Source organism: Arachis hypogaea, chromosome 8, assembly GCF_003086295.3.
Source record: "Arachis hypogaea cultivar Tifrunner chromosome 8, arahy.Tifrunner.gnm2.J5K5, whole genome shotgun sequence".
In the NCBI taxonomy this organism is placed as follows: Eukaryota; Viridiplantae; Streptophyta; class Magnoliopsida; order Fabales; family Fabaceae; genus Arachis; species Arachis hypogaea.
This window is the reverse complement of record NC_092043.1, coordinates 43,310,580-43,323,853: the sequence shown is the minus strand read 5'-3', so window position 1 is coordinate 43,323,853 and position 13,274 is coordinate 43,310,580. Positions and strand designations below refer to the sequence as shown.

Sequence of the window (13,274 nt, the reverse complement as noted above, 5' to 3'; positions counted from 1 at the left end):
CCATTTTAAAAATTCTCCCATATGTACATTTGTATATCGACCACATCAGTATAACGGAAGTTACATCTGATTTTTTTTATTGATACTGAATTTCTGATAGATCCAAGTGAATAAAAAGATCGATGTGTCTATATTTTAAAGAAATTAAATATTTAAATGTATTTTAAATACTTGAAGATTTAAATATCAGTAAACCAAAAGGTAAAGATCTATTTGTTATTTTTTTTAAAAAATAAAAATAAAAAAGAAACAGAAATCCTGCCTTTCTCTTCCCTTGTAATCGTAAATCTCCATCCACTTCAAGCTCTTCGTCGTCACCTGTGGAAGGTCTGTTCGGCCCTAATCTCATCATTCCTCTTCTCCTCGCCGTCTTTGCGTTGAGCTCGTGGCGCCGCCGTCGCAAAGGGTTCCTCTTCTCCTTTTCTCCTCTCAAGGTTCCTCTCCTCTTCGATCTCTCTCTCTGTCTGAGCTCATCGTCCCTCTTCGAGCTCTCTCTCATTCTCTTTGTCCGAGTCCCGTTCCTCCGTCGCCGTCACTTCCCTTCCTCCTTCGCGTCCAGTAAGCACAGCTACATCAATTTATTTTTGCTTATTTTGTTAATAATTTAGGTTTTGATTGTTGCTGAGCTAGTTTGTTGTTTACGATGGAATTGCTGTTTTGATGAGAAACTGGGCTGAGATGGTCTGAACATTGTTTTGATGATTTTCATACTTAATCTGCGTTGATTGTGATTGTGTTTTTATATTTAGGAACAAGATATGATTTTGTTATTGTTATTCATTCATCTTATGTTTCCCATCCTATGTTGTCTAATTAACATCATGTCCTCAGAGAGCTTCTTGTGCTCAGATTTTGTTTCAATTTCTAATTAATGGGATCAATAGTATTTACACTTGCTGCCCTGATCCAACAATTGAGAAATTGAAGTGGACAAGAATTGTATGTGGCAGCACAAATCTGAATCCTTTTATTCGCAATTGTGCTGTCATGTTAGCTTGAAAGATTGAATTTGCTTCAAGATTCTGATGCTCTTTGATAATTTTTTCTAGTGAAACTAATGTAAGGAAGTATAATAATTGCTTTAAAAGCCAAAGAATCAGATAATAAGATTCAACCTTCTAATTCTAAACCTACCTGCCTTCTATTTTATATTTTCTGTCCCATTTTCTGTACCTGAACCTGTTTCAGGGGTAAGAGAATTGTGTAAATATGGTTGTACGGTCTAGTTACCTCTAGTGTGACTGTGACCATTTTTTATATTTTTTATACCTTATAAAAAAATGGGAAGCATTAAGGGGTGTTTCAATTTCTAATTTCTTGTGTGTAACCTTTATCATGTTTCAATCCATTTTAGTTTCTGGATACTCAACATGCTATTGTAAAGATTGTAGTATGTTTCTTTGGCTGCTGCTAATACTTAATAGCATTGGCTGCTGTTTCTTTGGATTTATAAAGAACCAAATTCTAGTTGTAATGAACATATACACTTTAAAATGATTTTAGTATTAATTTTACTTTTAAAAAAGTTATGGTTTGAAAATTGAATTTCTAAAAAATGGTTTATTGTCATTAATTATAAAAGAAGGGTATTCAAAGTTATATATTTTGATATTTATTGCCAAGGAAATGCGTTTATTTGTTTTTAAAGAAAACACATATTATATATTTCTTATTTTTTCCTTATATTAAATTTCTTATTCTTTTGATGGACAACACTTGAAATTCAAAATGCAGTTTCAATACATTAATCAATGGAAGAGCTTAGTGGCATCAAATAATGGAAAGAGGCATGAGGATATAATCATTGTAGTAGGGATGAAAAGGGTGATATGTGGAGTCTCAATCTCAAAGCTAAGGAAGGAGTGGGTGCAAAAAGTATTAAACAAGAAAAGTTAAGAGGAACAGGGACAATGGAGGGATATAACAAAGGGAAGCACAAAATGGATAGGATTGACGGAAAAAGAGGGGGTGCAGCCACAATATGCATGGAGTTATTTTAATACGGAAAATTTTGTCATGTGTTTTAAGTTTTGTTGATTGGTATGAGGATTACTTTTGGTGTGTTTTAGTTGTTGGGTTTTAGGATATTTTTTTGTGTGTGATTTTGTTTTCTTTATGATTTTTTATTATTCTTCATGGGGACGCGGAAGGAAGTGATTGATAAATCATACACATTGTCTCTCTTATTTTGGATCAGTTTGTACCAACAAAAAAATGGATAATATATTGTAAAAATAATATTTTTAAAAAGATTACACAAATTTATAAATTCATTGTTTGTAAATAATAAATATTAAATAATAAATAAGACACATAAATTCATTGTTTGTATATATTAAATATTAAATATTAAATATTAATAAAGTAATCTCCCTCTAGTATAAAATAAGACATAAATATTTCTCTAAATAGTAGATACATGGATGAATGTCACCAATTCTGATCATAGCATAACCATAACATGGCCACTTATCTTTTAATTTTTGTATACCAATTCAAAGATGCGCCCAAAAGTAAAAGTGACAAATTAAACTACTCAAAGCTGTGGAAACAAAACAGGTATAACTGTATAAGAATGAAAAGGAGATTAATTAATTTTGACTGTAAGTTATATTTTTGTTGGTAGATAATTTAGAATATGTTAAAAAGTTACTTAAATTTTAGTATGGATTCCATTGATCATTTAAGAGAGAATCAACTATTTTATTAAAAATATATATTTTTTTAAAAGTAATTTTATAATACATAAAATTCTGTATATTTTACAAGTTAATTAACGAATAAATTCCAAAAATACGATGCAAGGTCTAATTTTTTCTTCCTCTTCTTCTTTTTTTCGTTTAATGCATTTTCTTTCTTCTTTTTATTCTTCATGCACGTTCTTCTTCCTCTTCCTCTTCTTCTTCTTCTTTTCTTTCGTTTCTTGCTTTCTCTTTTTCGTTCTTCTTCTTCTTACACGTTCTTAAGGTGTAAATACAATGAGAGATATGCTGTACTTCAACGAATTTTGATGTATTTCTTAAATCCTTTGGGTGTATTTTTGTAATCCTTTAGGTGTATTTCTGTAATTCTTTGGATATATTTCTATAATCGGGTGAATTCCGGTAACCGTTTGGGTGTATTTCTGTAATGCTTTAGGTGTATTTCTGTAACCGTTGGATGTATTTCTGTAATCGTTTGTGTGTATTTCTGAAGTTCCATTATCTTCAAATTTGGCAAGAAAATTGTTTTCATGGAGGAAGAAGAAGAGTCGTTCATAATACATGGTGAGTAGCGCGCTTTGGAAACAGAAAGTTGTTGAATAACGTGCTTTTTATTTACTCTTTGAATGTGGAAGTGTGTAATGCGTTAATTAAGTGTAATGCATGTGTTTTATTGGACTTGTAAGCCAAAAAAACTTGTATGTGTAACAGACCATTTTATAATATAATATCAAAATTTTTATGGTCTAAAAATTTAAATTTAAATTTTTATTAAATTAAAAAAAAGGGAAAATAAACCCAAGGAAATGTTGCCATTTGTGTCAACTTTGGCAAGTCGGATAAAGCTTCAAATGCCTCAGTGAAATGCCAAGCATATGCACGAGTATAAATGACTAAGAAAATAGAACAAAATCCCTTGAATATGATGAAAGTATATTTGGATATCCGAATAAATTAATTTTTTAATAAATTTTAAAAATCAAGAGTACAATTATTATGAGTAAAAAACTTTAAAATCCATTATAAACCTGAAATAGGTTTTCATCACAAATATGTATATTATTTGGTAGGGAGTTCAACCTTAAAAAATAATTAGCCAAACCAAAATAGTCAAAACCATCTTTGAGAAACACTTTAAGAAACATAAAAATTTCTATAAAATGAAATAGTTTATTACTGTATAAAAATAAATCATATGATTTAAAAGAGTGGTATTTAAGTAATTAATTCTAAAATTAATAGTAATTGAGTAAAATTATCATACAAATCTGTATTATTTTATTCTCTTGATAAACTATTTTAAAATTACGTTAATAATATAATTTTGTATACTAATATCGATACAATATTGTTTCAGGTATATGTTTTGCAGGCTTTAAAGGAGGGTGTTGGGTTATTTTTTAGTGGATTTAAATTATTTATTGTTTATTGGAGAACTTTGTGCATTAGAATTCTATAATAATTTATTATTCATTTTGAGTTAATTTTGATATATTCTTACTTCACAGTAAAACAACATGTAAAAATTTGTTGGTGGGTTTAAGTATTACTAGGATATTTATGGTCACATTAAGTATATATGTCTAATTTATTGGAGAAAGTATATTACTAAAACCGATTAATAACTATTTTAGAGTTGATACACTTAACACTAGATTAAGAAAAAACAAACAATGCATAACATGTTACTTTTTTATTAATCAAATTATTATAATTCAAATTAATTTAACAAAACAACTTAAAATTATAATTTTAATCTTATCACGTGCATGACACGGGTTATTACACTTGTTCTATTTAAAAATGCACATTTTACGTTAATTTGAAATAGCTTGAATCCTTAGTATGCAGCGTAGGCAAGTAGCAATTTGATAGTTTCTATTACCGGAGCATAAAACTCATCAACATCAATTCGTTTTTTTTGGTTGAACCCCTAAACTACTAGCTGAGCTTTACTTTTTGCTCTAGTGTTATTTTCTCTTAATTTATTTTTGAAAATCCACCTAGTTTCGGCTACTTTCTTTTGAATTGGCCTCGGCACTAGCATCCACATCTGATTTTTCTCAAATTGCTGCAACTCTTCTATTGCTTTCACCCAAAATGGATCATCAAGTGCTTCTTCAATGTTATTAGACTCAATAGTTGAGATAAAATGTCATATTGTTTGAATTCAGAATATTTTAGTGATGATCTTGTAATTTTTTCCATTGATGAATCTCTAATAATGAATTCACAAGGATAATTTTGATGAGATCTCTATTTTATAGGTTTAGTTTGAGTACTAGTTGTTTCATAATTAGATACTTCATTATTTGTTTAGTCTCTTACACCAACAGAAGATAAAAAAGGAAAGAGTAGATAGAGCAACACCAGCATATATCATGAATGAGTAATTCTTTGCATACAAGCGATTAACGCTTGTAAGCCTTACAAGTTCAATTAAAACTAACGCTCAAAACACGCTTTCAACCATTCTTCTTCCTCTTCGTCTTCTCTTTCTTCTTTTCTTTCGTTTCTTGCCTTCTCTTTCTCCTTCTTCTTCTTCTTGCTGCACGTTCTTCTTCCTCTTACTCTTCTTCTTCTCCTTTTCTTTCGTTTCTGCACGTTCTTCTTCATCGTCTTCCTATTCTTCTTCATTTACGTTCTTTTCTCTCTGTTTTATTTTTTTTTTCGATTTTTCATGGTGAAATCGTTTTTGAAGAAGAAGAAGCAGTAGAAGATGAAGAGGAGAAAGAGAAAGAGTTCTGAATTATGCATGAGATGTATTTTAACGAATTTTGGGTGTATTTCTTTAAATTCTTTGGGTGTATTTTCTGTAATCCTTTGGGTGTATTTTCTATAATCGTTTGGGTGAATTCCTGTAACCATTTGGGTGTATTTCTGTAATTCTTTGGGTGTATTTCTGTAATCATTTTGAAGATAATGGAACTTCAGAAATACACCCAAACGATTACAGAAGTACACCTAAAATGATTACAGAAATACACCCAAATGGTTACAGGAATTCACCCAAACGATTATAGAAAATACACCCAAAGAATTACAGAAAATACACCCAAAGGATTTAAAGAAATACACCCAAAATTCGTTAAAATACATCTTATGCATAATTCAGAACTCTTTCTCTTTCTCCTCATCTTCTGCTGCTTCTTCTTCTTCAAAACGATTTCAAATCTTGATTTCAGAAACCATGAAAATCGAAAAAAAAAACGAAGAAGAAGAAGAAGAAGAGGAAGATGAAGAGGAAGAGGAAGAGGAAGAGAAGAAGAAGAATAAGAAGAAGAAGAAGAAGAAGAAGAAGAAGAAGAAGAAGAAGAAGACGAAGAGGAAGAAGAAGAAGAACCGTTCTGAGTGTAGCGCTTTGAAAACAGGAAACGTTGAATAACGCATTAAAAGGCCTAGTAACTTGTAAGACTTGTAAGTCAAAAAGACTTGTATGTGTAGCACTCCTCATCCTGAATTAACCTCGAAGTGTAATAAGGTTTACGTCTAGTCTCCACAACAATAATGGTAGAATTTCACTATATCAATTTCAAGATTACAATCACTAATGGCAAGATCAAGACAAAGACAAATAAACCAAACCATTTCTATGCCAAGACGAATAAATCAACAATTTCTTGCCTCACAAACAAACGCCAAGATAAATCAAATCGCCAAAATCAAACAAAAACACCAATGACAAATACTCAAACAGAATCGAAAACTGTTTTAATTTTTCTTTTTAATTTACTCATAGGCTTTTCAAATAATCTCTTACGAAATCATATACCTTTTTCTCTTTATTAGGAAGACTCAAATAAAAAATTGAATATATCAAAATGAGACCAAAATGAAGAAAAACGATAGCAAACTTGTAGTGTATGATTTCTGAATTTTTTTCTCGTCTTTCCCTAAAAGCCCATCTTCTTTTTATAGAAAAACTAAAGCTTTATGATTCACACTAGCCGTTGTTGTCCATTAACTCTTATAATTGTCGTGATTGTTTACTTTTTTATTTGGCAACAACAATTTTTTCCATCATATCTTACTCTTGATAGTTAATTCTTTTCAAATATAATCAAATTAGTATTTATAGCAATGAAAATTCTAAAATTTTATTGCACAAATAATCAAACCATAAATTGGAATCAATTCTCAATTAATTAACCAAATATTTATCATCACAATAAATAATATTTTTTTTCAAACTCAACAAATTTATATGTTAGAGATTTTGTGTATATATTAATTATGTTGAATTTGTATTTAGATTGTGTTTTATTTAGTTGAATTTTATTTGAATTTATTATAGTTGTGTTAAATTTTTAAATTTTTTTAAATTTAATATCTATAAATATTTGCAAGTATTTGCATCCCACAGAAAAAGAATAAATAAAAACTCACGACGGAAATGTGTGAGAATAGAGGGCATTTTACTAAATTGGATGGTCTCTTGCCCCGCATGAAATCTCAATATCATGCCTAATTATACATGTATATCAAATTAAGTAATTCTATGTTAGTAATATAGTGTAACTTGCATGCTTCTAAAAATCGAATTGAACTAGTCAATTTAATGAAAAATTAGTCTTTTGACCGGTTCGGTTGAGATGGAGAACCATCCTACAAAAACTGATTGAATCGACGATTAACTGGTGAACTGTCGAATCTGGCCGGATTTTTAAAGGGCCAGATATTAGGCTGTTAACCCCCTAAACGATACCGTTTTGTTTTTTTAAAAGAAAAAGAGAAAAGGACAAAGAGGTTTTTGATCTTGATCTGCAAATATTTAAGTTCTTAAAAATTTGAAAATACATTTAAGTCCTCGATTTTTTTAAAATCTAGACATATTCGATCTTTGGGTCTAATTTGACCCATTTTAAAAATTCTCCCATATGTACATCTGTATATCGACCACATTAGTATAATGGATTTTTTTTATTGATTCTAAATTTCTGATAGATCCAAGTGAATAAAAAGATCCATGTGTCTATATTTTAAAGAAATTAAATATTTAAATGTATTTTAAATATTTGAAGATTTAAATATCAGTAAACCAAAAGGTAAAGATCTATTTGTTATTTTAAAAAAAAATAAAAAATAAAAAAGAAACAGAAATCCTGCCTTTCTCTTCCCTTGTAATCGTAAATCTCCATCCACTTCAAGCTCTTCGTCGTCACCTGTGGAAGGTCTGTTCGGCCCTAATCTCATCATTCCTCTTCTCCTCGCCGTCTTTGCGTTGAGCTCGTGGCGCCGCCGTCGCAAAGGGTTCCTCTTCTCCTTTTCTCCTCTCAAGGTTCCTCTCCTCTTCGATCTCTCTCTCTGTCTGAGCTCATCGTCCCTCTTCGAGCTCTCTCTCGTTCTCTTTGTCCGAGTCCCGTTCCTCCGTCGCCGTCACTTCCCTTCCTCCCTGGCGTCCAGTAAGCACAGCTACATCAATTTATTTTTGCTTATTTTGTTAATAATTTAGGTTTTGATTGTTGCTGAGCTAGTTTGCTGTTTAGGATGGAATTGCTATTTTGATGAGAAACTGGGCTGAGATGGTCTGAACATTGTTTTGATGATTTTCATACTTAATCTGCGTTGATTGTGATTGTGTTTTTATATTTAGGACAAAGATATGATTTTGTTATTGTTATTCATTCATCTTATGTTTCCCATCCTATGTTGTCTAATTAACATCATGCGCTGGCAATTCCTCAGAGAGCTTCTTGTGCTCAGATTTTGTTTCAATTTCTAATTAATGGGATCAATAATATTTACACTTGCTGCCCTGATCCAACAATTGAGAAATTGAAGTGGACAAGAATTGTATGTGGCAGCACAAATCTGAATCCTTTTATTCGCAATTGTGCTGTCATGTTAGCTTGAAAGATTGAATTTGCTTCAAGATTCTGATGCTCTTTGATAATTTTTTCTAGTGAAACTAATGTAAGGAAGTATAATAATTGCTTTAAAAGCCAAAGAATCAGATAATAAGATTCAACCTTCTAATTCTAAACCTACCTGCCTTCTATTTTATATTTTCTGTCCCATTTTCTGTACCTGAACCTGTTTCAGGGGTAAGAGAATTGTGTAAATATGGTTGTACGGTCTAGTTACCTCTAGTGTGACTGTGACCATTTTTTATATTTTTTATACCTTATAAAAAAATGGGAAGCATTAAGGGGTGTTTCAATTTCTAATTTCTTGTGTGTAACCTTTATCATGTTTCAATCCATTTTAGTTTCTGGGTACTCAACATGCTATTGTAAAGATTGTAGTATGTTTCTTTGGCTGCTGCTAATACTTAATAGCATTGGCTGCTGCTAATACTTAATAGCATTGGCTGCTGTTTCTTTGGATTTATAAAGAACCAAATTCTAGTTGTAATGAACTTATACACTTTAAAATGATTTTAGTATTAATTTTACTTTTAAAAAAGTTATGGTTTGAAAATTGAATTTCTAAAAAATGGTTTTAAAAGTGGATTTTTTTGTTAAAAAAGTTTGATTTGAAAATTGGATTTTTAAAAACTAGTTTTAAAACGGAATTTAAAAAAAAACCGGATTTTAGATTTGGATATTAAAAAATCGGATTTAAACCGGTTTGTAAATAAAACCGGATTTAAATTCTAAAACTGATTTAAAACTGATTTTTATTTTTTCAAACCGATTTAAAATCAGTTTCTCTCTTCAATCCAATTCTGGTTTAGTTTCATGAACCACAAAACTGGTTCTAAAGTGGATCCAGTTTGGATTTTTAAAAATCCAAACCATGCCCACCCCTTAATACTGATTCTGAGTTGCTGGTTTACTGATTCTGATTTTGTTAATAATAATAATAATAATAATAATAATAATAATAATAATAATAGCAGTGCTTATGTTATGTTTTATTGAGACAGGGGATAACGTGAAAAATATATAAAACATTGAGCAGAGTCTCAGTGACCTCAACTACCAGCCATGGCAATAAGCTTCCATCCCCTCACTCTACCTTCAGCTATACCGGTAACTTTTCCTAAACCCATATTCGTTTCTCTCCCCCCCCCCCCCCCCCCCCCCCCCAAAAAAAAAGATATTGTATCCAATTATTCAGTAGCTAAAATCAATTTCTTTTCTTTCCATTAAATTCTTTATTTTTATGAAGCTGTTACTTCAAAATCAAATCATCACTAGATTCAATTTTGCAGAAGATAGAGCTAAGAGCCGCAAATTCATGGAGCCCTAGCCTTACAGTTAGCTCACAGGTACAAGAAATAAAAATAGAAAATAATCTCGAGTTATTTTCTGGAGTGTCACTGACACGGAGCTTATTTATTTATTTAATTATTTGTGTTTTTGCAAGATGATGTCCCAAATGCGAAAGGATAGTCGGGGACGACGGATATGGCGGCGAAGGAGATTGGTATTTTTTCTTCATTGCGATCCTCACTTATGGAATTGTTTATTCTTTTCTTTTTATGCTTTCACCTTAACTATTTGTCAAACTCCCATACAACTGAAAAATAGTATGGTTTTGGCACTTTTCTATGTATTTGTGGAACAACATAAATGACATGACACACCATCAGAAGCAAAAGTGTTTGTTTTGTTCTGCTTGTTGTTTTCCACTTTGGAAAAAGTTCGCTGGGATTATAACGTCATGTTTAGGGTGTAAAATTGCATTGTTTTAGTAAAGATGTAAATGCTCATTGTGGGAATATTGTTGAGCTAAAATGGTTATATTGTGAAGTGTTTTAATTTCTTTTTGCTTCAAGGGTTACGGTTGCAGGTTGGGATAGGTGTATGTTGCTGGTTATCTCGAGCATAAGCCTAAACTGGGGTGTTTTGCTTTAGAGGTAACCGTGTAAATGAGGAAAGGAAGGGTTTTGGTTGAAGTACTCTAAACTATATTAGTTTGAAAGGGGATGGAGGTTAAAATATCTTACTATCATAGATGGATTTATAAAGATTATGCTATTTGAAAAGTGAAATGGAATTAAAAATATGAAATTTTAGTCATGCATGCGATCTTGCGCGGCCTTGTAAGCAAATGTTATGAATTTTATTAAGGTGTCTGTTGTTATCAAAGAACATAACGATTTGCAAATGATAGCTTCTTTTTTATCTTGGTTGCACACTTGCACTCTCCTGAAATAGATAATCGTTTTTTGCTGAATCTTGATGCATGTGACCCTTGTGCTTATGATCAAGAAGACATGCTATTGGTAGTTTGGTACATATTCTTGTAATGTCATACGCAATTCTCCTGAATGCTTAACCAAAAAAAGTTGTACGTTTTACTGCAGACTAAAAAGGATGAATACTTGCCGTTCAAGATGGAGCGGGTACCTTTCCTGGAGGAGCAAGTTCGGATTATAAAGGAGCAGGGGAAACTGTTGACATTGGATATATACAAGTTGTTGTTATCAGAGGACAATCAGTTTGATTTTGTGAATGAGATAGCAGCTGAGGCAAATGAATATGTTGAGAACAATGTAGATGAGTATGGAGGTGAGAAGAAGGCCATTCTTCATGTTCTGAGCAACAGAATGAACGATATGGGGTTTCCCCGACCAGATGCATATGCCGAGTCTGATCCCTTCAAGCCCGGGCCTGATTATTTGAAACAAGAGTTCACATGAGTTCAAATCAAATGTTACGCCGATATCTTAAAGTAGGGTTGAAAAATCAAACTTTTGCTTCACTTGCATAGTTGATGTTAGTCTATGTTGGCTGTAGTTATTTGTATGTGTACAATTAAAAGCTATCTTGAAAGTATATTTAAAAAAGAATGACTGTATTGTGCAATTACACCATTGTTCTATATTTGACTCTCCAAAATCGTTAATGAAACGATTTACCGCTGAATATTAGTAAATCGCCGTGGAAAGGAACGATTTACCATAAAAGCAAAATCACAAGTCGTCTCAAGTAATGATAATAGCATGTGAGAAGTGATCTATATAGTTCGTTCGAGCTTTGAACATTTAGTAAATCATACACGTCTATATGTCGTCGTGAGACAAGGATTTAGTGTGCTAGTGGATGGACAAATCGTTTTATGCTAGAATGATTTAGTAAACTTGGCTCCTTTGTATAAATTGGTTTGAGCCACAATGATTGTGTAAAGGAGAGCAAACACCAAAAATTACTTGTGATGGATACAGATCTTTACTAATTCAGTTTTGCTAAGTATACAATAGGAAATTTGAACGACGTGAATAATGGATTAAAAATTTGGCTCAATGAAGTTAAAATAAAATACACTCCATCCAAATTACTCAACTAAAAAATCTCATTCAATAATTCAAAAATTTTAACCATTTATTATATCTTAATTTATCAAAATACCAGTTTTTTTCCCAAATTTTTTGTCGTTGCTGCCATCGCTTGGTCTCCAACCAGTCCCCATCGTCATTGTCGGGATTCTCCTCACCGCCGCTGGTTCGTCAACAAAGACCCTCATCGGTGTTGCTCTCCTCCAGACCGGAAACGAACGGCGCCACCGGGCTCCTCCTTGCCGTCGCTCAACACTAGTGAAAATAACCATCCACTTAAAGATAAAAATAATCATCTGCATATTTAATAAATTGAACATCTAGTATATTTTAATTGTATATAACTAAATAAGAGTTAAAATAATTGTCCGCATATCTATTAAAATGACCATCATGAACTAGCCATAATTAAATACCAGAACTTAAACTCATAAAGACGGCGAATGAAGGGACGAAACTCATTGGAACCCCTGGTGGAGAGAGTGGCACGGTCGTAGAGTTCCTGAATTTCGGAACTCAATTCATACATTAACAATGTTGACGTCGGTATTATATGTATCATGATTGACATATAAAGATGGTGCAAAAGATCCTTCTTTCTTGGATGAACATTCCATATCGGCTTCCCAATAATTTTCTTGGATCAATCAATTCCCTATTCACTAGCCTTCAGCAACTATTCCTCCTAACGGATCGCGAACAGCAGCTGTTCAGAGCTCGTGAACAACAGCGGCGGTGGCATTGTGGTCTTGTACAGCAGCGGCAGCGGGAGAACGTGGTCATGAAACAAAAATGGCTGCAGCGGCGCTGGACTCGTAAACAGCAGCGGCAGTGGTACTATGGTCATGAACAGGAGCGGCGGCAGGAGACGTGGTCACAACCTAGCAGTGGCAGCAGCAATATGAGTATGGAGGTGCGATGAGATGAGATGTTCAGTTAGGGGGCGTGAATGAATTTAGGAGGTGTATTGGATGCCATGTGAGATTAGGAATAATGGTATGTAGTGCGAATAAGTTTAAATATAAATTTTAATTTTTAAAATTTTAAAATTTAAAATTAAATAATTAATTAATAATCTTATTTTTAGTTTTAATTTTATTTTTTTTAATTTATTGTTCACCTTATCATTGTTTTTCTATACTTTCTCATTTTTATATAAATGGTTAAAATTAATTTCTTATATATTAAAAACGGATGTTTTTATATAAACCAATTTAATTGGTTTTAAAAATTAAAACGGTTTTTTTTAATGATTTAAACTAATGCACCGTATTATAAAATCATTTAAAATTAATTTACTTTGTAGAATAATAATTTGGTGCAATTTTTACAACAACATCAACAAA

General features: G+C 31.8%; 1 protein-coding gene across 4 annotated transcripts; it reads left to right on the top strand.

The window, feature by feature from the left end:
- Positions 1–209: 209 nt before the first annotated feature.
- On the top strand, positions 210–11,458 carry LOC112707611 (protein PLASTID TRANSCRIPTIONALLY ACTIVE 7). Of its 4 annotated transcripts, none has more exons than XM_025759421.3 (5): positions 210–558; positions 9,571–9,676; positions 9,859–9,915; positions 10,014–10,073; positions 10,957–11,458. In XM_025759421.3, the coding sequence occupies exons 2-5, from the start codon at positions 9,632–9,634 to the stop codon at positions 11,290–11,292; spliced, it is 498 nt and encodes a 165-aa protein (XP_025615206.1). In that variant the 5' UTR covers positions 210–558; positions 9,571–9,631; the 3' UTR covers positions 11,293–11,458. The 4 variants fall into 4 exon arrangements, with proteins under 4 accessions (XP_025615206.1, XP_072057458.1, XP_025615204.1 ...); XM_072201357.1 differs by having other exon boundaries at positions 223–558; positions 9,567–9,676; XM_025759419.3 differs by lacking the exon at positions 210–558 and adding an exon at positions 7,738–8,104.
- Positions 11,459–13,274: the final 1,816 nt, after the last annotated feature.